General features: G+C 37.2%; 1 protein-coding gene and 1 pseudogene across 6 annotated transcripts in view; both read right to left on the reverse strand.

Annotated features, from left to right (window-relative positions):
- Window positions 1-408: 408 nt before the first annotated feature.
- POC5 (POC5 centriolar protein) overlaps window positions 409-20,359 on the reverse strand; it is a 38,074-nt gene continuing 18,123 nt past the window's right edge. For 4 of the 5 annotated variants that reach the window (XM_009208635.1, XM_003899830.4, XM_017959659.3 and 1 more), the window contains 6 exons: window positions 19,787-19,891; window positions 17,775-17,954; window positions 16,367-16,520; window positions 12,217-12,494; window positions 4,484-4,660; window positions 409-789 (listed from right to left, as the gene is read on the reverse strand). In XM_009208635.1, the coding sequence (XP_009206899.1) occupies window positions 646-789; window positions 4,484-4,660; window positions 12,217-12,494; window positions 16,367-16,520; window positions 17,775-17,954; window positions 19,787-19,891 (1,038 nt within the window). In that variant the 3' untranslated portion in view covers window positions 409-645. The remainder of the gene's footprint in view (window positions 790-4,483; window positions 4,661-12,216; window positions 12,495-16,366; window positions 16,521-17,774; window positions 17,955-19,786; window positions 19,892-20,359) is intronic. The other variant, XM_003899831.5, reaches the window with a different exon arrangement.
- LOC101008141 lies at window positions 2,893-4,477 on the reverse strand (annotated as a pseudogene). Its single transcript, XR_004183950.1, has 2 exons — window positions 3,376-4,477; window positions 2,893-2,963 (listed from the first exon to the last, which is right to left on the reverse strand). The product of XR_004183950.1 is annotated as a 40S ribosomal protein S4 pseudogene (transcript).

Raw genomic sequence — 20,359 nt, forward strand, 5'->3', positions numbered from 1 at the left:
AAATTAGCCAGGCTTGGTGGCTGGCACTTGGAATCCCAGATACTCGGGAGGCGGGGGCAGGAGAATCGCTTGAACAGGGGAGGAGGAGGCAGTGAGCCGAGGTCACACCACTGCACTCCAACCTGGGCGACAGAGCAAGACTCTGTCTCAAAAAAATTTAAAAAAAAAAAAAAAAAAAAAAATCATTTATACTTGGTCTTTAACTTTTTTTAAAAAAAATAAAAATATCCTAGTTTCTACTAGTTCTAATACTTTGTTTTTAGTAAGGTTCCCTCTCAACACTTTGAGTGAATTACAGCTGTGTAATATTGGAAATAATTTAGTGTTTTATAAATAGTGAAAATAAATTTATATACTTTGATGATGTAATCAGCAACAGGCTAAACATATTAAAAAAATAAAGTCCAGTTTTTTTTAAATTTAAAAAAGTTTTACTTAATTGCTTAAATAAAAAATAACATTAAAATAATTTCTACATATAGTTACAAAGCATGGTAGAGTTTGAAAAAGTCTCTTGTTAATTTTGAACAGATGAACGTGATGTATCCATGATGTTCTAACAATATGAAAAAGTTAAAAACAAAAGACTTCTAACCCTTGGTAAGACCAGAGGGATTAAAAGACCCCACTATGGACATATTCACTTTAGTCAACCACTTTTATGGACTGAACGCTTGTGAGAGACGGGGTGTGAGCTGATCTGGTTCCAAGTGATCTGGAAGCTGAGGTACTACTTTCAGGATGAATGGTCCGGGGATATTTTGCTGCAGTTGCTTGAGGAATGGTTTGCTGAAAAGACAAAAATCTGCTTTAGTAATACTACAAAATTATGTATACTATGTATCATTTCATCATCTATCATCTATAATTTAACCCAACAAACATCTGTTAAGATCCAGTAGGAGAAGCAATGAGGGAGTGAAGCAGCTGTTAAATTAGACAAGGCCCTTCTCTGTAAGGAACTCCTACCCAGCCTGACTGACATGTTCAACACCCACAATGTAATATCAGAGCTATATCCACAAAGATCATTAAGAAAGCCATGGGAGCCATTCCTCCAACAGGGCCAAGTGGAATCTTGTAATGTGTACAGAGGCTTTGTATACAGACAGAAACTGTGGTAATTGGAAGAGGGGTCAGCCTTGAGCCCTCCCCTCATTCGATCCAACTTCCTTCTCTCTACTGGACTGTGGAAACCAATCCCAGGGGCAGAGGGAAGCCCTCAGGATGCAGTCTGGTCCTTTCTTTAAACCAGAGCCCTCATATTTAACCTGGTTCACCTGGGAGCAGACTAAAAGTTTTATGCACATCACCTCAGAGCTCAAAGGAACACCTCAGACATGAGCACTGAATCATTAAAGTCAGGACACACGCGACTCAGTCCACACATATAATATGCATGTAATACATGTAAGTACACACTATGTACACAAGTACACATTACATGTAAACATACGAACAATATGTATCAGTACAAGGCTTTTCCCTGTTAAACCCGATAAAGCTTCTTAGTAGCCAGCAGTGGGATTTGTTATCAAGGTAAGTTATTAGTCCACGCCACTGACTAGGACATGCCAATTTCTATTAGGATCTTCCACTTAGAAAACTCATCGTTAAAATACTTTAAGTAAAACTGTATATATTTGGTCAAAACATTCACTATGTATTTAAAAAACTCCAAGCTGTAGTTTTTGCTTAAAAAAAAGAATGACACCTCTTAAAAACACAAGATCCTGTCAGATTCTGTTTTAAAAAGAACAGAACTCCTTTTTAAAGAAAAAGAAAAATAACCTCTTTTCTTAAAGTATCTTATAAAAATGTTTCTTTGTATATAAATAACTGGATAACCATTATAAATAAGAGATACTCTTGCAACAGATAGGAAATTTTAGTTGCCAGTCACCTAATCTGAGCCTACCAAAAAGGCTTTCTCTTTGGGGAGGATGGGCAAGAGGAACTGCAGAAATAAAGAAGCCACTGAAACACAAAATATGACAGAGAACGAAGTGGCCCTAGAAGCATGCAATTGTCCAGCAGAAGAGGCTACGGTGTCACAAATCGCATCCTTGGTTTTTTAGTAAAAACCATTTCTGGTAGATTTAGATCTTGACTGCCAGGGTAAAAAGAAATACAGTACAGATGACTGCCACTGTGTCTGTCACATAATCCAGGAAGCTGATGGCTATCCGATTCATATGCAGTTAGTGGGGAAGAAATGCACGTACTGAATAAAGGGAGGGCAGCATGGGAGATAAGTATCAAAAACAAGGGTTCTAAATGTTTAGTTCTTTGATTTGTCTTCTGTAAAATATGAATTCTTATTATTACAAAAGGTTGTCTAATAAAAAATAAACACATATGTGCTCTCTTTACGCCTTCTTTACCTCACAAATGGACAGTCTCTCACCATCTCTATACATTTTCTACATCTGAAAAAACAGAAATGCATTCATTTCTTCTCATTTTTGGTAACTTGTCTTCCATATTCAAAAATATATAGAAAAGTCTTCTATGAACTTTCAGAGTCTGTCCAACTTATGAAACATGAAACCTAAGATAATCCTAAAATAAATCCTCCGTCATCTCCATGTGTCTCTCTGGACTTGGTGCTTCTATCTCCAGCATTCCACCTCGCTAAGGTCCCACTTCACCTGAAGTTCAGTTCAAATCAATCCAGCTTGTCTTCATTTAATCATCTAGTGACCAGCTAGTACTCAGGAAAAAAGGATTTAAAATCATTCCACGTACTTTTGTTTTTGCTAATACTTAGTAAGTATACAGGAATGTTGTCCAATGCTGAGAATTCATAGAGGGCATTCTCTTTTTTTTTTTTCCCTGCCACAATATTTTTAATTACATACAAAGGTCTGACATGTCACCCAGGGACCCATTTCACCCACTGCTCTGTTTGGCCGCCAGTCTTTTGTCTCTCTCTTCAGCAATGGTGAGGCGGATACCCTTTCCTCGGGGAAGAGAAATCCATGGTTTGTTGCCCTTGCCAATAACAAAAATGTTGGAAAGTCGAGTGGCAAAGCTGTTGCCATTGGCATCTTTCTTTCTTTTTTTTTTTTTTTTTTTTTTTTTTTTTTTGAGACGGAGTCTCGCGCTGTGTCACCCAGGCTGGAGTGCAGTGGCGCGATCTCGGCTCACTGCAAGCTCCGCCTCCCAGGTTCAGGCCATTCTCCTGCCTCAGCCTCCGAGTAGCTGGGACTACAGGCACCCGCCACCACGCCCGGCTAGTTTTTTGTATTTTTAGTAGAGACGGGGTTTCACCATGTTAGCCAGGATGGTCTCGATCTCCTGACCTCGTGATCCGCCCGCCTCGGCCTCCCAAAGTGCTGGGATTACAGGCTTGAGCCACCGCGCCCGGCCAACCATTGGCATCTTTCATGTGAACAACGTCAAAAGATCCAGTGTGCCTCTCTCTGTTGGTGGTCACACCAATTCTTCCCAGGTTAGCACCTCCAGTCACCATACACAAGTTACCAGTGTCGAACTTGACGAAATCAGTAATCTTGCCAGCCTCCAAATCAATCTGAATGGTATCATTCACCTTGATGAGCGGATCGGGGTAGCGGATGGTGCAGGCATCATGAGTCACCAGATGAGGGATTCCTTTTGTGCCCACAAAGATCTTTCTCACTCTGCATAACTTGTACGGGTGTAATACGATGTACAGCAAAGCGACCCTTGGTGTCAGATCAGACAGAAATTCTCTCCCGTCTTGTCAATGCTGATGACATCCATGAATCCAGCAGGCTGGGTTATATCAGTTCGGACCTTGCCATCGATCTTAATGAACCGCTGCATGCAAATCTTTTTTACTTCATCTCCTGTCAGGGCATACTTAAGTCTGTTCCTTAGGAAAATGATGAGGGGGAGACACTCTCTCAACTTGTGGGGACCGGTGGATGGACGAGGAGCAAATACACCACTCAATTTATCCAGCATCCAATACTTTGGAGCTGCTACCCGCTTCAGATGCTTCTTGGGACCACGAGCCATGGCTGCGTTAGGCAAGGAAAGAGTGGGCATTCTCTTTTAAAATCAATCCCTGAAATTAGATGGCTGTGGTGGCGGCCACCTGTAATCCCACCCACTCGGGAGGCTGAGGCAGGAGAATTGTTTGAACCAGTGAGTGAACAATTTTTGTCTCTTTTTAAATGGATAATAAATCCTTTACATATTTTACTCTTTTGACCACAAACACACTGGATTACTTTTAGTATTTTATAATTTTTACAGTTTGGAAGAAACGATGTTTCTGAAATTAATTTCCCAACAGCAGAAAGGTAGATTTATAGCAGGTTGGAGAAATACAAGTATAAAAACAAACAAACAAAAAAACTGAATCAGGAAAAGGCAGAACAAGTACCAGTCATCGTAAATTCTTATCTTCTCAACATGTTATGTAAGTGTTTACTAGTCTGTGAACTCTCAGGAAAAAGACTTTTTGACAAAAGGTCATCAAATGTGGACTCACCACTGTGACTGGATGATGTTTTTCCACAACAACTGAGCTCATGGGAGGAGAAACTCCCATTATAGCTAAACCGCTGCTAATTCTATTTTTTGAAGCAAAATCACATCTTCCTGTGATCCGGGCTGTAATAGTTCTTCCTGCTTTCTGTTGTGCAGAGGTTACAACTCTTGGCACATACTAAGAAGAAAAAAAAAAAATAAAAGAAGTAATGAGGTGGCAGAAAATCCACAGCAAAACTTCTATTAATTTGATTCCATAAATTACGAAGAAAATACACAGGCACTTAAAATAATTGTACGTTCAACCAACTTTAACATGGAAAAAATCAAACAAAATCACAAGACAAAATGCAAAGCACAAAACCGAACACCCCAAAATATCCCTTTAACCTGAGTATGCCAACAATTTTATAAGATTTTAGAAACTTAAAACACCAACTTTTTATTTTGAAATAATGATAGATTTACAGGAAGACACAGGGATCATATTGAAAAGTACTGTGTGCTCTTCACCCAGTTTCCTGCCATGGTTACATCTGACATAATCAGAATATAACAAAGTCAAAACCAGGAAGCTCAACATGACATAATGCCTGTATATAGATCTCTGTCATTTTATCACCTAAGTTCCCATTAACTATCACTCAATCAAGATACAGAACACTCATCACCACGAAGATCTCCCTCGGGCCACCCTTGACAGTCATACCCATCTCTCTATTCCTTCCCCAACCATCCTTAAGCCCCGGCAACCATTAATCTGTTTTATGGACTTTTTCATCCTTAAGCATAATTAATATTATCATTACACATATGCTTCTGTGTTCTGCCTTTTTTCCTTCTCATTTTATCAATATATTTTTTTCATGAGGTAATACAGAGACCTGCTATAGTTCTTAATGAGATGGTTTTTATGCCAACGAACTACTTTATCTTTCTTTTTCTATTACATTTAGCACATTTTGCAAAAGAAAAATCCTCTTTTTAGTTACTTTTGTATAATATATTGCAAACAATGGAACGATCATATCAAAAAGTATTATCAGCTTTTATAGCTTTTGTTGCTTACTGCTGGATGATACTCCAGAAAAATATTTACAGCAAGAATAATACATAAGTGGACTATTTTTGCACTGTCAATCAATTACACACCTGCTCGTTTAAGTCTGAGGTGAAATCTACTATTCAATTTGTGGTTCCTTATTAATGTTTCATATTTGTATTCCATTTTGTCAACTATCCATCTTATTTGCTAAGAATTGAAAGGATATTAATATTTAAATTTTTAAAAATAGTTCCTGATGAATAGTAAACTCATTTAATAATTATAGATACTTATCTAGGCCGGGCGCGGTGGCTCAAGCCTGTAATCCCAGCACTTTGGGAGGCCGAGACGGGCGGATCACGAGGTCAGGAGATCGAGACCATCCTGGCTAACACGGTGAAACCCCGTCTCTACTAAAAAATACAAAAACTAGCCGGGTGAGGTGGCGGGCGCCTGTAGTCCCAGCTACTCGGGAGGCTGAGGCCGGAGAATGGCGGGAACCCGGGGGGCGGAGCTTGTAGTGAGCCGAGATCGGGCCATTGCACTCCAGCCTGGGCGACAGAGCGAGACTCCGTCTCAAAAAAAAAAAAAAAAAAAAAAATAATTATAGATACTTATCTAAAAGTGTAAACAATTTCCTCATTTCATTTATTTGTCTTAATCTTCAATGCACATCCATTTTTTTAAGTTGTGGTTAATCCTGTCATTAATTTCCTCTTGCTTCCATGATGAAACCAAAGTCAGCTTTGGACAGCTGAGGTAGTTATACTCTCACAACATTTACTTATTTTGGCTTAACTTATTAAAACATTTGAAATTTCAGTGTGAAGTATTAATCTAAATTCATTTTTTCTCTAAACAGTTTTTCCAAAGGCATTTATTAAGTATCAATGTTTTCCCGATTATTATAGTTCATCTGTGATTCTCCATATTCTGTGTGTAGCTAGATTCTGCACCTAGCTACACATAGTCACAGCTATACATTGAAATGGGAAGAGAGTGGGCTTCAGGAGAGATGTCTCGGGGATAATTAAAACGACGGAGTATTGATGTTTTTGGAAGACCCTACGGAAAAGAGCATTCAGTAGGGTTCCGTAATCCCTGGAGAGTTTGGAAATAATTCACTACAGTTGGAGAGAAAACCGAAGATAAAAATGAAGCAATTAATTCTAAAACAAAACATTATACCAGAAAGGAAATGTAGTTATAGTATACATTCATGGCTTAGCTATATTAGTCATCATAAATGATTTAATCTGAAATTGGAATATCTATAACTAAATATTTACATACAGGGAGGATGAGGAAAGTAAAGAGAGAGAGAAGGAATAAGGTGGCATAAGGAGGCCAAGTCCTTTTTATCTGTAATAAGTTAACAGATGTTTGAAATTAAGAAATGTAGAAATAATGATATAGACATACTATTTAGGAAAAAATGGAAACAGAAGAAATAGCTGACAGAGTTAGGGAGAGGGATTTAGAAGACTGTTTCTCACTATAGTTCTTGTAAAAATGATTTGGCTTTTTAAACCATAAACTTCTATGGATCTTATGAATTTGATAAACTAAAAATCTCAGATTTAAAAATATTTACAAATATGTTTTTGTGGACTAAATTCATGCTTCTGGCCTGAGGGGAACTTTATCTTATTACTTATTACAATAAGGGACACAAAATATTTTACAAACTCCTAAAGATGCTTAAATGCTATTTTAAAATACAAAACTAATTGCTGGCAGGAATATTCTTTGCCAAAATGTGGAAAATGAAGTACAACTGAGTTTGTAACTTTCCTCCTGCCCAATCACACTTGAGGGGTGTCCTCTCAGTAGCCGTGATTCTCTCCTGGAGCTTCAGGTGTGAATGAAAGACTAGAGAAATCGGGACTAAAGAAAATTAGTGGGAAAATTGCTCATAGATGATAAATTTCATTCAACTCAGCTCAGAATTGCTTTAGAATGCCTTCAATAATTTGAAAATATATACTCCTGTAAATAAAATGACTTCTAAAAGAAATCTCTATGCGCTCATTTGAATTAAACAGAAGTTGTCTTAAATGCATGTTTACTGTCGGCTGCTTGTTTTCAGATGGTTTGCCATTTGTACTTGTTAATGTTTATTTAAGGTATTAAAAATTGTGTAAATTGATAAAAAAGAGTTTTGAAAATGTATAAGAACATTTTAGAAATAATTCAAAAAGATAAATTATTAGAAAAAAGTTGCTACTAAATCAGGGGGAGGAAAGAAAAACCTAGAAGGATTCTATAATCAGATTGTTCGGGAAGTTTTGTTAGGTTCATGCTTTACAGAAACTGTAACTGGAGATCACAGAAAATATATTGGGTGTAGTTTATATTAAAAAAAGATGAAAATTACAATCTTTGACCCCCACATTCAATCTGGTTCCACATTAAAAACTAGTAAATTAATACATATTTATGTTTTAAGATACAATAATGTATTAGATATGTATCATTCTCTGCAAATTAAATGACCGCTTACTGGTACCAATCATGTTGGAGTTCATTAAATTTATCAGCCGACTTTAAAAAATGCTATAAAAATAAAAATTCTAGCATTTTAAGCCACATCAACATAAGCAACAAAATTGAAAGGAGTAAGAAAAAAAGAAAATGACAGGCTAGGCGCAGTGACTCACGCCTGTAATGCCAGTACTTTGGGAGGCTGAGGCGGGCAGATCACGAGGTCAGGAGATCGAGACCATCTTGGCTAACACGGTGAAACCCCGTATCTACTAAAAATACAAACAATTAGCCGGGTGTGGTGGTGGGCGCCTGTAGTGCCAGCTACTCCGGAGGCTGAGCCAGGAGAACGGCAGGAACCCAGGAGGCGGAGCTTGCAGTGAGCCAAGATCGCGCCACTGCACTCCAGCCTGGGTAACAGAGTGAGGCTCCGTCTCAAAAAAAAAAAAAAAAAAAAAAAAAAGGAAATGACATTAAAACAGTATTTACACCTTAATATTTGACAAAGAGACAGTATAGATTATTGCTTAAGACTAAGAGGTCTAAATCAGATTGTCAAAGTCTGAATTCCAACTCAGTTACTAATTGTGTCCCTAGGGAAGCTGCATACTCTCTAAGTCTCAATTTCTTCATTGATAAAATGGAGAAAGCAGTACTAACTCCCTAATGACACCCTTTCACTTTCTATTCGAATGAAGAGGAAAGTTAGAAGAGAAACTTTACTAAAGGTCTTTACCAAACAGCTTTAAAATTCAAGGAAAAATATTTCCCCTCAATTATTCCAATTGGAGTTAGAAAAAGAATAAAATGCCATCTACTGTTCAACTTTATGAACTGCAATATGCTTGCTTGTATAACTGTCTAGCCTTTTTTAAAAAATGGTTTCCACCATGAAATTCTGATATTGTCTTTAACATACTGAGGATGTCTGCATTAAAGAAAATCATTTTAAATATGAAGATATTACTTTATTAGCGTCGTAATCTTCCTTTCTCCAGTTATTTGTTTGCCAATTCTCTGTACTTTCTACACCTAGCTCTTTTTAGCTACTGGAAATGCCAAGAAAAATTGAAACAAATTTTGAATGTTCATAGGAAGCCTCTGTCATTAAAATGAAAAGAAAGACAACCAAGCCAGGATTGCAAATCTCTCTCTTCTTTTCCTATTCCCAGTGACGACGGTTTCACAGTAAGTTAGTCAACTACTTACTGGATTTATTCCTACTTTTGTTATTAAGTTTCTTTTAAAAAGAAAAACACATATTTGAGGTGAATCTGAGTATTTTAATTACATAAGGAAGGAAGAAAACTAAGATTATACTTAGAGATTTAATTGTGATTCCCTTTTTCTCCCTGGCCCTAAAGGCCACTAACTTATATGACTGAAATGGAGTGTGTACCTGTTTTTGAAGAAGTGGATATAGTGGGGTGGGGCAGATGGGGAAGGGCTGTCTACAGAATATTATGGTTTTCAGGTTTCAATGACTTCAACACTATCTCCTGACCAGATTATTCAAAAAGTTAGCAACAAAAAGGGTGCTAAGCAAACTCATTCACTCAGTTCTTCCCATACATATTCAGGTTTACATATAAATGCAGATGTACCCGTGAAGTCACATTTTAGGAAGAGAATTTTGAAAAATCTAGCTCTGCATGTGTTAACTGCATATGCAAGATGAATGAGAAACCAGAACACAAACACAGTGAATGAATGTTTAAATGAGGTCATCTGTGCAGGATCACACTTCAAAATGTGTAATCATGGAAAACAAACACATCTGAAAAATATGTCAGATTTGAATTTTAGTGTTTTATTTTTTTTTTTTGAGACTGAGTCTTGCTCCATCACCCAGGCTGGAGTGCAGTGGCATGATCTCGGCTCACTGCAACCTCTGCCTCCAGGGTTCAAGTGATTCTTCCACCTCAGTCTCCCGATTACAGGCACAGGCTACCAAGCCCGGCTAATTTTTTTGTATTTTTGTAGCGACAGGGTTTCACCATGTTGGCCAGGATGGCCTCGATCTCCTGATCTCATGATCCACATACCTCCGCCTCCCAGGGTGCTGGGATTGCAGGCGTGAGCCACTACGCTCAGCCAGTGTCTTATTTCTAAGTCAAAGCTCCCCCACACAAATTTCTCTTAGCCATGTGCTATTCTTCAACCTCTTTGTGTCAATATTTGGTAAATAACTGATCTCAATGTATTCTCTGCCAAAGTTAGTAGCTCTCGAAAGGTAAAAATTCAAATCTGGTAGAATACTAAAGGTGACTACTTGTCTGTCTCAATACCTCCTTTAGCTACAGACAGCCGTCCAGAGCAATGGCTCCTTCTAATGGCCAGCCAAGGGAACTTTAAGACCTAAAACTTACTCTCCCTCTTCTTGCCTCTTATGTAAGTGGTTAGGAGTTGGGGAGAAGAGGAAGACAAGCAAATCAGAATCATCTCAGGAGCTCTGTAAAACTATACATGCCTTTATGCCAGACCCACACCACAGCGGGAGAGAAGTTAACAGTGTTTTGTTCTGTTTTTTGAGACAGTCTCGCTCTGTCGCCCAGGCTGGAGTGTAGTGGCATGATCTTGGCTCACTGCAACCTCTGCCTCCCTGGCTCAAGCAATTCTATGTCTCAGCCGCCCAAGTAGCTGGGATTATAGGCGCCCACCACCATGCCTGTCTAATTTTTTGTATTTTTAGTAGAGACAGGATTTCATCATCTTGGGAAGGCTGGTCTTGAACTCCTGACCTCGTGATCCACCCTCCTCGGCCTCCCAAAGTGTTGGGATTACAGGCGTGAGCCACCGTGCCTGGCTTTTTAAAAATAAATACATACATACATACACACACACACACGTACATAAATAACTGATCTCTGCTAGCTCTGCACACGTGAGTCTGATAAGCTTGGCTTGCATCTGTACTCTGCCCTTTCTTGAGAAACATGGTTTGTAGAATACAAGTTTAACAACAAGAGGCTAAGGAGTTACAGCCACAATGTGCTTCATCTGAAACTCCAGTTAAAAAAAAAATTTTTAGAGACAGGGTCTCGCTCGTTGCCCAGGCTGGAGTGCAGTGGTGCAGTCATAACTCATAGTAACCTTGAACTCTTGGGCTCAAGCGATCCTCTTGCCTCAGCCTCCTGAGCAGCTGGGAGTACAAGTGCACAGCACCATGCCTAATTTTCTACCTTTTTGTAAAGATGAGGTCTCGCTATATTGCCCAGTCTGGTCTCAAACTTCTGGCCTCAAGCAAACCTTTCACCTTAGCCTCTCAAAGTACTGGGATTACAGGTGTGAGCCAACATGCCCGGCCTCTTACCATATTAACAGCTTGATCAATTTCACTTCAGGCAAGTTCTCACACAAATCTTCCATCCCCATTTAACACTATCCTCTTGGCACTTCTCTAATAGTAGCTGACTGATTCTAGGAAACACTGTTCCTATCTCCATTCCAATTCCAAATTACAAATTAAAACTCGATCAAGATGGAGTTACTACAGAGCAGTGTTAGTGATATATCTGCATTTAGAAAAAAGGAAAGCTGTTCGCTGAATAGAAAATATAAAATTAAACATGCATTAACCTCCCAGACCTTTGAAAACACCCACTAGTGTTCTTCAAACGTAAAGTCTGTCATCAACTCTTTCTCAAATTAAATCTACTTTTCCTACATAATTTTTGAAAAATATAAAAAAGTTATTTGTCTTAATTATCACTACTATGACAGCACTTTCAGGTATTTTCATTACAATGTAATGTTCTAGTCACTTTGTGTATTAAATATTTTCAGTGACTTTGCCTAAATACCACACAGATTTTTTTTTCCTCCATAGGAAAATATTTTATGAGTTCAAAATATTAAATTTACAAACAAGTGTTTTTTTTTTTTTTTGAGACGGATTCTCGCTCTGTTGCCCAGGCTGGAGTGCAGTGGTGCGATCTTGGCCCACCACAAGCTCTGCCTACAGGGTTCATGCCACTCTCCTGCTTCAGCCTCCCGAGTAGCTGGGACTACAGGCACCTGCCACTGCACCCGGCTAATTATATTTTTAGTAGAGACGGGGTTTCACCGTGTTAGCCAGGATGGTCTCGATCTCCTGACCTTGTGATCCGCCCTCCTCGGCCTCCCAAAGTGCTGGGATTACAGGCCTGAGCCACTGCATCTGGCCGCCCTTTTCATAAGGTGGGACCTCTATAAACTGTACTAACCATTTCTTCTGATGCAGCAGTAGCTGCAGATCCTGCACCAAGAACAGAAACAGGAACATGAGCAGAAGATGCGGAAGCAGCCCTGGTAGAAGTCATCGAAGCAGCAGAGGGAACGGCAGTCGCGCTGGCTCCTCCGACTGCAGCTGGCGGGGATGGCAGCAGTGGTGATGCAACCGGTAAGGGCATCGGAGGAGCTGAAGGATCCAAATGAGCAGAATGTTCTTTTCCTTGAACACCAGGACCATACTCTTCCTTTTTATTATTCGTGGAGTCTATCCCTGTAAGTCACAAATTAATTCCATTCAAATTCTTCCAGGTTAGGACTACTATTATCTTCCAAACAAGGAAAACACATACTGGCTAAAGTTTGGTCCTAACAAAAATTTAGATGTTTGTTTATAGTATATTAGATACAATGTTCAGTTAATACAGTTTGTCAGCATTAACCACTAAAAACTTCAGACTTCCTTCCACATGCGAAAGCGAATGGATCATTCGCTCTTATATAAAAGATGAAAATAAATTATGTACTCAGCTGGGACCTTAACTAAGTAGAGTATATTGCTATCACAACTCTCACAAAAATATGATCACAGTGAGCCCAGAGATCTAGGTTCCTTTGTATTAGTTCATATAAATATCCTGATAAATGGCCGAAATGACCTGGAATCCATCTTTAGAATCACTTTCTGATATCACTATACTCCCTAATTTTCATGTATTGCGTCTATCCTAACAATTTATTTTTGTCCTTGAGTTGTCAGAAAACAAAAATAAATCAATAAAACTAAAATCTTCACTTTTTACATTGTAAAAAAAATGGGTTCTTGCAGATAAATTATATAAATCATAAATCAATGGCATATTTGTGCACCTAACTGATTTGTAGTGACACCCCAATCAGTAACCTTCCCTCAAAACTGAACCTTAATCTTGACCTCAGGAGCCAATAATGTCAAATTCCAGAGGCTAGTACAAAGGGTTTCTTCCAATATTAGATGTTTTCTCTCCAGTATTATAATTTCGTTAGTTTCTGCTTAAGACTGTATCTGTGTGGTACCAAACAGTGTGGTGAGGGTTTAGAAATTCAGTCAATGAGCTGTTTCAGAACATCTGAACAGAGCGCATTATGTAAGTCCTATGTTTAAATGGTTTCTACGCAGTTCTCTTTCCATCCAGAAGTTTGGGCCTCTGCATAAGTCCTTTCCTTAGACTACCTGTATAGAAAATTTGTAGAGTATTAGTTACCTTATTTAAGAAGTTTAACAATGATTATAGTGCCTACCTAGATCGTTTGAACTCCTCTGATGAAAGGGACTAATTCAATATAAAACACTGCTAATTTGAAAACAAAACACACACTGAGTTTTAACATGTTTTGGTAGAGATTCTGAGTGTCCACCTTTAGATGGTGGCAAACATTACAAGACGTAGAAACATTACGAGACATAGAAACATTAGGAGATGTAGAAAGAGTGTGAAGGTCAGGGAAGAGAGGCAGGTGACCAACTCTTGCTAATACAGGCTGATTTATGCAGTTCCTGTTTATCAGACAACTCTTAAGTTTAATAATTCATCTCATTTTAGCTGGAATAAATTTTTCAGTTGTGAAGTATTTTTTTTACTGTGCCTAAAATTGCTTTTAAAATTGGCAGATATAATTTTTAGGACTTCTTGTCATGTTCTAACTTCTTCATAAAAACCTCTAATTTGGAAGATTTAAGATACTGTACAACATGAGAGGCATTGCAAATTACAGACAGCAAAGAATACGTACAAATAAAAAACCAAATATTTATTTTGCTCTAACAAGACAGGTGCATTAGGAACTTTGCATTATTAAAAACTGCATTATAAAGAACTTTTTTTTTTGAGATGGAGTCTTGCTCTGTCACCCAGGCTAGAGTGCACTGGCGGGATCTCGGCTCACTGTAACCCTGCCTCGTGGGTTCATGCCATTCTCCTGCCTCAGCCTCCTGAGTAGCTGGGACTACAGGCGCCCACCACCACGTCCGGCTAATTTTTTGTATTTTTAGTAGAGACGGTGTTTCACCGTGTTAGACAGGAGGATGGTCTCGATCTCTTGACCTTGTGATCCACCCGCCTCGGCCTCCCAAAGTCTGGGATTACAGGTGTCTGCCACCACACCCGGCCTATAAAAAACAACTGTTTTAACAGAAGAGGGCCAGAAGTAATTTTTTTCTTATGAGAATTAAAAAAAAAAAGGTGTCATTAAAATGTCATAAAACCTAAATATCACAAAGCAGATCCACTGAATTATACTGAACTTTTTTGTCTTTGGTAGCTCTACCAACATTATTGCTAATGCATGTTTTACTATTCTTATCATCTTTCTCATCCATTGTTTTTAAAATAACAGGAGCAAAACAAATCATGTTGTATAATTAGCAGAAGATATTTTCTTCAAATCCTCTTAGGGATATTGGACTTTAGCAGACACAGTTGTATTTCAATTTAAATTTTAAGATGGTAAATTTATTAAGGTGGGAAACACTCCTAAATCAATTCAAAATCTTTTTAAGCAGGTTACAAGAAACAGGTTTCTTGTAATTTAATGTAAGAAGTTCTAATAGGAATTTGTCACTTTACTTGTGAAACTCATATATCTCCCAAGTAAACAATTAAATTTCTCAATTTGCGACATACAACTTGCTAATACTTAGAACTGAAACAGACTATTCTATCATTGAAGGTGGTGAGTTTGTTTTCAACATTGATACTCAAATAAAAGACCATTTATTGGAAAAATCAAGTACTCACCTAGGTATTACCAAGATAAACTATTCAGCCTTGAATAGATTCCATGATTCTCAGTTTCTAAATTAAATACGAACCACAAACCACAACCACTTCAGACAGAAAGCAATTTGCCTAAACTTACTCCTATCCACAATATGCATGATTTAAATAATAAATGTTTGTTGATGTTTTAAAATAGGGGCATCACAAGCACAGAGAAGTTATTCATTGGATTGAAATCATGTTAATGATTTACAAAATCTTGAGAGGTTGACTTGAATTAAAACTATAATAATTATATCATGACTGTCATCTTACACATTAAAGTGCATTTTGTCTTTTAAAGTGCTTTCAGATGTTTTACTGCATCCCACAAGAAGCCCCTAGGAAGCAGGTAAGGAAGGTTTATGTTATCTCCTTTGCTCAGAGAAGAAATCTAAGGCCCAATGAGGAAAACAGGCCCCTGAGTAAATTGGTGGCAAAGGAGTCCAGTTATGGGCTTTTCTATGCCATGCTGACAAATCTACTACACAAACCACTCCTATGTCAAACAATATATGGATTTATTTATTTATTTATTTATTTATTTATTTATTTTTTTAAGACGGAGTCTTGCTCTGTCGCCCAGGCTGGAGTGCAGTGGCCAGATCTCTGCTCACTGCAAGCTCCGCCTCCTGGGTTCACGCCATTCTCCTGCCTCAGCCTCCCGAGTAGCTGGGACTACAGGCGCCCGCCACCTCGCCCGGCTAGTTTTTCGTATTTTTTAGTAGAGACGGGGTTTCACCGTGTTAGCCAGGATGGTCTCGATCTCCTGACCTCGTGATCCGCCCGTCTCGGCCTCCCAAAGTGCTGGGATTACAGGCTTGAGCCACCACGCCCGGCCAATATATGGATTTAAAAAAAACAAAATTACTTCTCTAGATAGGCCTATATTTACATTTGCTGCAATGAGCTTAGTTGAGGCCTTTCTTAAACTGGAAAATTAGGAATTTTTAAAATGAGAAACCATGACTAGATAACTACTTACCAAAATAGTCCAAGATACTTGGCTACTTAAGAAAAGACAAAATTATAAATTTTGTACTTAAAAGGGTATTAAAATTCTTAGTTAAAAGAGATTTAAAATGTTATACATTAAAATATTAAACATTTAGCTTAAATACTTAGGAGTGACAGTTTACTTGATCAGATCTAAGATACTATAAGTAAACATGACTGAGCTCATTTTCATGGCAGATTTAAGGCTGGATATGACACCACTGAATTAAGAATAGCTGCACCTCGATGAAACATACGTACTGCAGATTATTAATACTGTAGACCGTATCAATCACCAAAATCTCAAATCCTTTTCTGAAAGTAGGCAGAGAATCTTCAATGAAATACTAACCTGTATCATTTCTGTTTTGAAATATAGTCATGGCTTCAAGATTTAACGCACATACACCCCTCATGAAAGCTTTTTTCATGGAATCTTCAAAGTGCTCTTTTTCATGTTGCATTCTTTGAATTTCAGCTTTTGCATTTTCCAAAGCTCCAGATAACTAAAATAAGAACGTTTAAAAAACAAAACAATTTGAGATACTATGAAAAATACTGTCAAAAAAATAGATACATACTCTGAAATCATTCTCATGTGAAATATTAAAAAGTTTGCTACTTACCTCTTCTGCTATGTGCAATTTATTTTAAAAGGTACATATTACCTCTATTATCTCCATCAACAAATTGCTTTCATTCCTAACCTTAAAATCAAGGCTCAAACAAGGGGAATTTTATCCAGTCCCATTGAAGATTGCTGATGTATTTTCATTTTACAAAAAGATATGCCATTTTTTACTGTAAAACTTATGTAGGATGTTAAACAAAATACATTAAGAGCCACAGATAGCCCTTTCAGGAAAAAAAACAAAAAACAAACAAAAAAAAACATACACAAAAAACTACATGCCTGCAATATTAACAGAATTTTTATAAAATAAATGTTACCTTCAGTATTTGAAGTGCAGAGTGACCCTACATACAACACACTTTCCCACAGGCCAAACCTCAAGGGACTGCATTTTTTGCAGGTCATATTGAATTGCAGAAAAGTATTTGTATTATGGATTTATTTTTAATCTTAATAATTTAATGCTGTAATGATGAGTCATTTTTTCATTTTAATATTTAACTTCAAGAGGCCTATTGCATTCTTTAGAATGGTTTTTATTTCATTTGAATTCCAAATGTTTTCCCATGAAAACAATGTTAATTTTATTATTAAAAGTCAATGGGAAAAAATAATTTCAGTTTCTTGTTATTCTTTTTTGAGACAGATTTTTGCTCTCAATGCCCAGGCTGGAGTACAATGGCATGACCTCGGCTCACTGCAACTTCTGCCTCCCAGGTTCAAGCAATTCCCCTGCCTCAGCCTCTGGAGTAGCTGGGATTATAGGCATGCACCACCACACCCAGCTAATTTTTCTTTTTTTTTAGTAGAGATGGGGTTTCACCATGTTGACCAGGCTGGTCTCAAACTCCTGACTCAGGTGATCCGCCCGCCTCAGCCTCCCAAAGTGCCAGGGCTACAGGCATGAGCCACCGCGCCCAACCAATAATTTCAATTTCTATACAACTACTTATATCAACCATGTAAGAATATACAATAAACATTAAATTAACACAAGAATAAACATTTTCATTTTTTTGTCTTCATTCTTGATTAAAGATCAAAAGAAGTCTATTAATTAATAGTGAGTCTACCTACCTTTTCACTGTATTAGAAGAAAGTGAAAAGCAGGGAAAAAGATGCTTACCATAGCAACTTTGGCTTCATAATCATTGGAGATCTGGACACAAACTTCTTCAGCTCTTGCTTGACAAGCTCTTTCCACCACATCTTTCCATTGCTTTTGGACTATGGAACGCCAGCCTTTCCAGACTTTCTTCAGTAAAGTTCTCTGGTAGTACTGGTCAGCTAGTTTACCTTCATAAACCTAAATAAAAGTAAAATATAACTTCAAAAACAGTGGGCTGATAAATATATTGGCAGTATTAATAAACATAACATGGTGGTAAGTGTACATACATCATTTAATCCTGTGTAATCATACTATTCTCATCTTGCACATAGGAGAACAGGTTTAGAGAGGTTAAGTAACCTATGGAGGTCACACAAAGAGGATGAGTAAAGCCAGACTTGCCTGACTCCAGAGACTGAGTTCTATCCATTACATCATTGCTTTGCGCAACTAATCAAGTTAGAGAAAAAGAACACAATCAAATGAAAGAAAATGAGCAAATTACCACTTGCCATCTTACTTATGAATTTAGCAGGACTAGGAGAATAACAGTGGCTAGAACGAAGGAAAAGGTGGTGGCTCTGGCTTCAGATGACACTGCTTTCTCTTCAGTTTGATGGCCACCACAAACAAGATTAATGTATAAACCTTGCCATCATATATGGTGCTAATCCAAATAAGAACATATGCTATTTTTCTTTCATCAATGAATTTAAATTCTTGAAGAAGTAGTTCCAATTCTCAATTTCTTAAGTTTGAAAAACTATCCAAAAAGTGACAGTAGCCTCAACTATTCTGGCTAACATTTAAAAATAAATATGCATTCTCATTATTTTACTTGACAAGTTTCAAAATAGAGTATAAATATTCATTTTAACCAGCTTAATGTGGATTTAATCTATTGGGATTAATTTAAAAAAAAAAAAAGAAAAAAACCAGAAAGTATACTTAAAGGAGAAATCTTATTCCAGGATAAAGTAGGTTGAGCATCCCTAATCCAAAAATCTGAAACTTTCTGAGCGCCAGCATGACACAACAAGTGAAAAATTCCACATGGAAGTACTTAACACAAACTTTGTTTCATGCACAGAATTATTAAAAATATTATATACAATTACCTTAAGCTATATGTAGAAGGTGAAAAAATATGAAACATAAATGAATTTTGTGTATAAGGCGTGATACAAAACATAATCTAAAATCTACAATTCTCCTGGTGCCAAACATTTTGGATAAAGGATACTCAACCTATACTAGCTTTTTCCTAAAACACTAATCTCTTGGAAACTCAATACACAGAGATTACTCCATAGCTCACATGAATATACACGGAAAACATATATATATATATATAAAAAATATATATTCATCTCCTATACTCATGTGTCTCTAAACTCTGTCTTCTTGTGGGATATACTCTCATACTTTTCCACTTCTGATACAACAATTTATTATTCTCTTTCAGTTCACTATTTACTGATATACCAACTCAGTTCTTTCTTAAAGGATGTTCAAGTTTAAACGATATACTACAAGCTAAGGATAACTTTAAAAAAGCTATATAGGTATGGCTTTCTCTGACTCTCACTCTAACGCAAGTCTATATAACAAACATTTATATCGTGATTTAATGTATATTGTAAAGCCTCTTTATGAATAAGTTGTATTCAGGCATTTTAAAAGTAGAAACAATATAGGAAGCATTTGATATGTTAAAGGTAATTTCTTTCTCCAAAAACCTCATCTGAGGGGTTCTATTACTAGGGCATTTACAATTTAGGAACAATCCTTATTAACCCACTATGAAGCAGGAAATGATGTATCTATTGTAATATATATTATATGTCTATAAGACCTAAAATGTATTTTTTCCAAACTACATCAAAATCAAATTCCTTTGAAATAAGAGGAACATTAAATCACAAATTCATTTTGACTTATTAGAAAACAACTATAATAAGTGATCCTGAGCGCTTCTGAATTCAGAAGTCTAACATCCATCAGCTGTCTTCTGCTTTGACACTTACGTCCTGTCTGGCTCTGACATGGCCGATTCGCCAGTGGAAGAAGGTTCTCATCAACTCTATCTTTTCCTTTTGCTTGCCTATGGCATGAGACAAGCTAGAAATCACCTGTGAAAACAGCAAATAACCCAATTATTGTGATACTACAATAACAGCAGTTGGTAAAGTGATTTTCTCATACATCAAAAAATGCTAGAGAGGATAGGTATGGATCACTACTATATTCATTCAGTTAACCTTATTATTATCTTTAAAAAGACAATAAAACTTTCTCACATGAATATACTAGATATCAACCAATGAAAGGGAACAAAAGAAAGAAATCTTCATTATGTGTATAGGGTAATCATCAATAAAGAGTTTATGTATATGCAAATTAGCTACTGACATTCAATTCAGGTAAACAATTATACATTTGAAAGTTCTTCTATATACACCATGTCTTCATTCGCTAGATTTGAGGGCAGGGGCCAGAATATTTAGATATTTAAATATCTTTCTGGTCCCTACTACTACCTTGGATATAGAAGTTCCTCAAAAACTGTCCAGTGATTTTCTGGATTAAACAAACCTATA

Source organism: Papio anubis, chromosome 5 (assembly GCF_008728515.1).
Source record: "Papio anubis isolate 15944 chromosome 5, Panubis1.0, whole genome shotgun sequence".
Classification (NCBI taxonomy): Eukaryota; Metazoa; Chordata; class Mammalia; order Primates; family Cercopithecidae; genus Papio; species Papio anubis.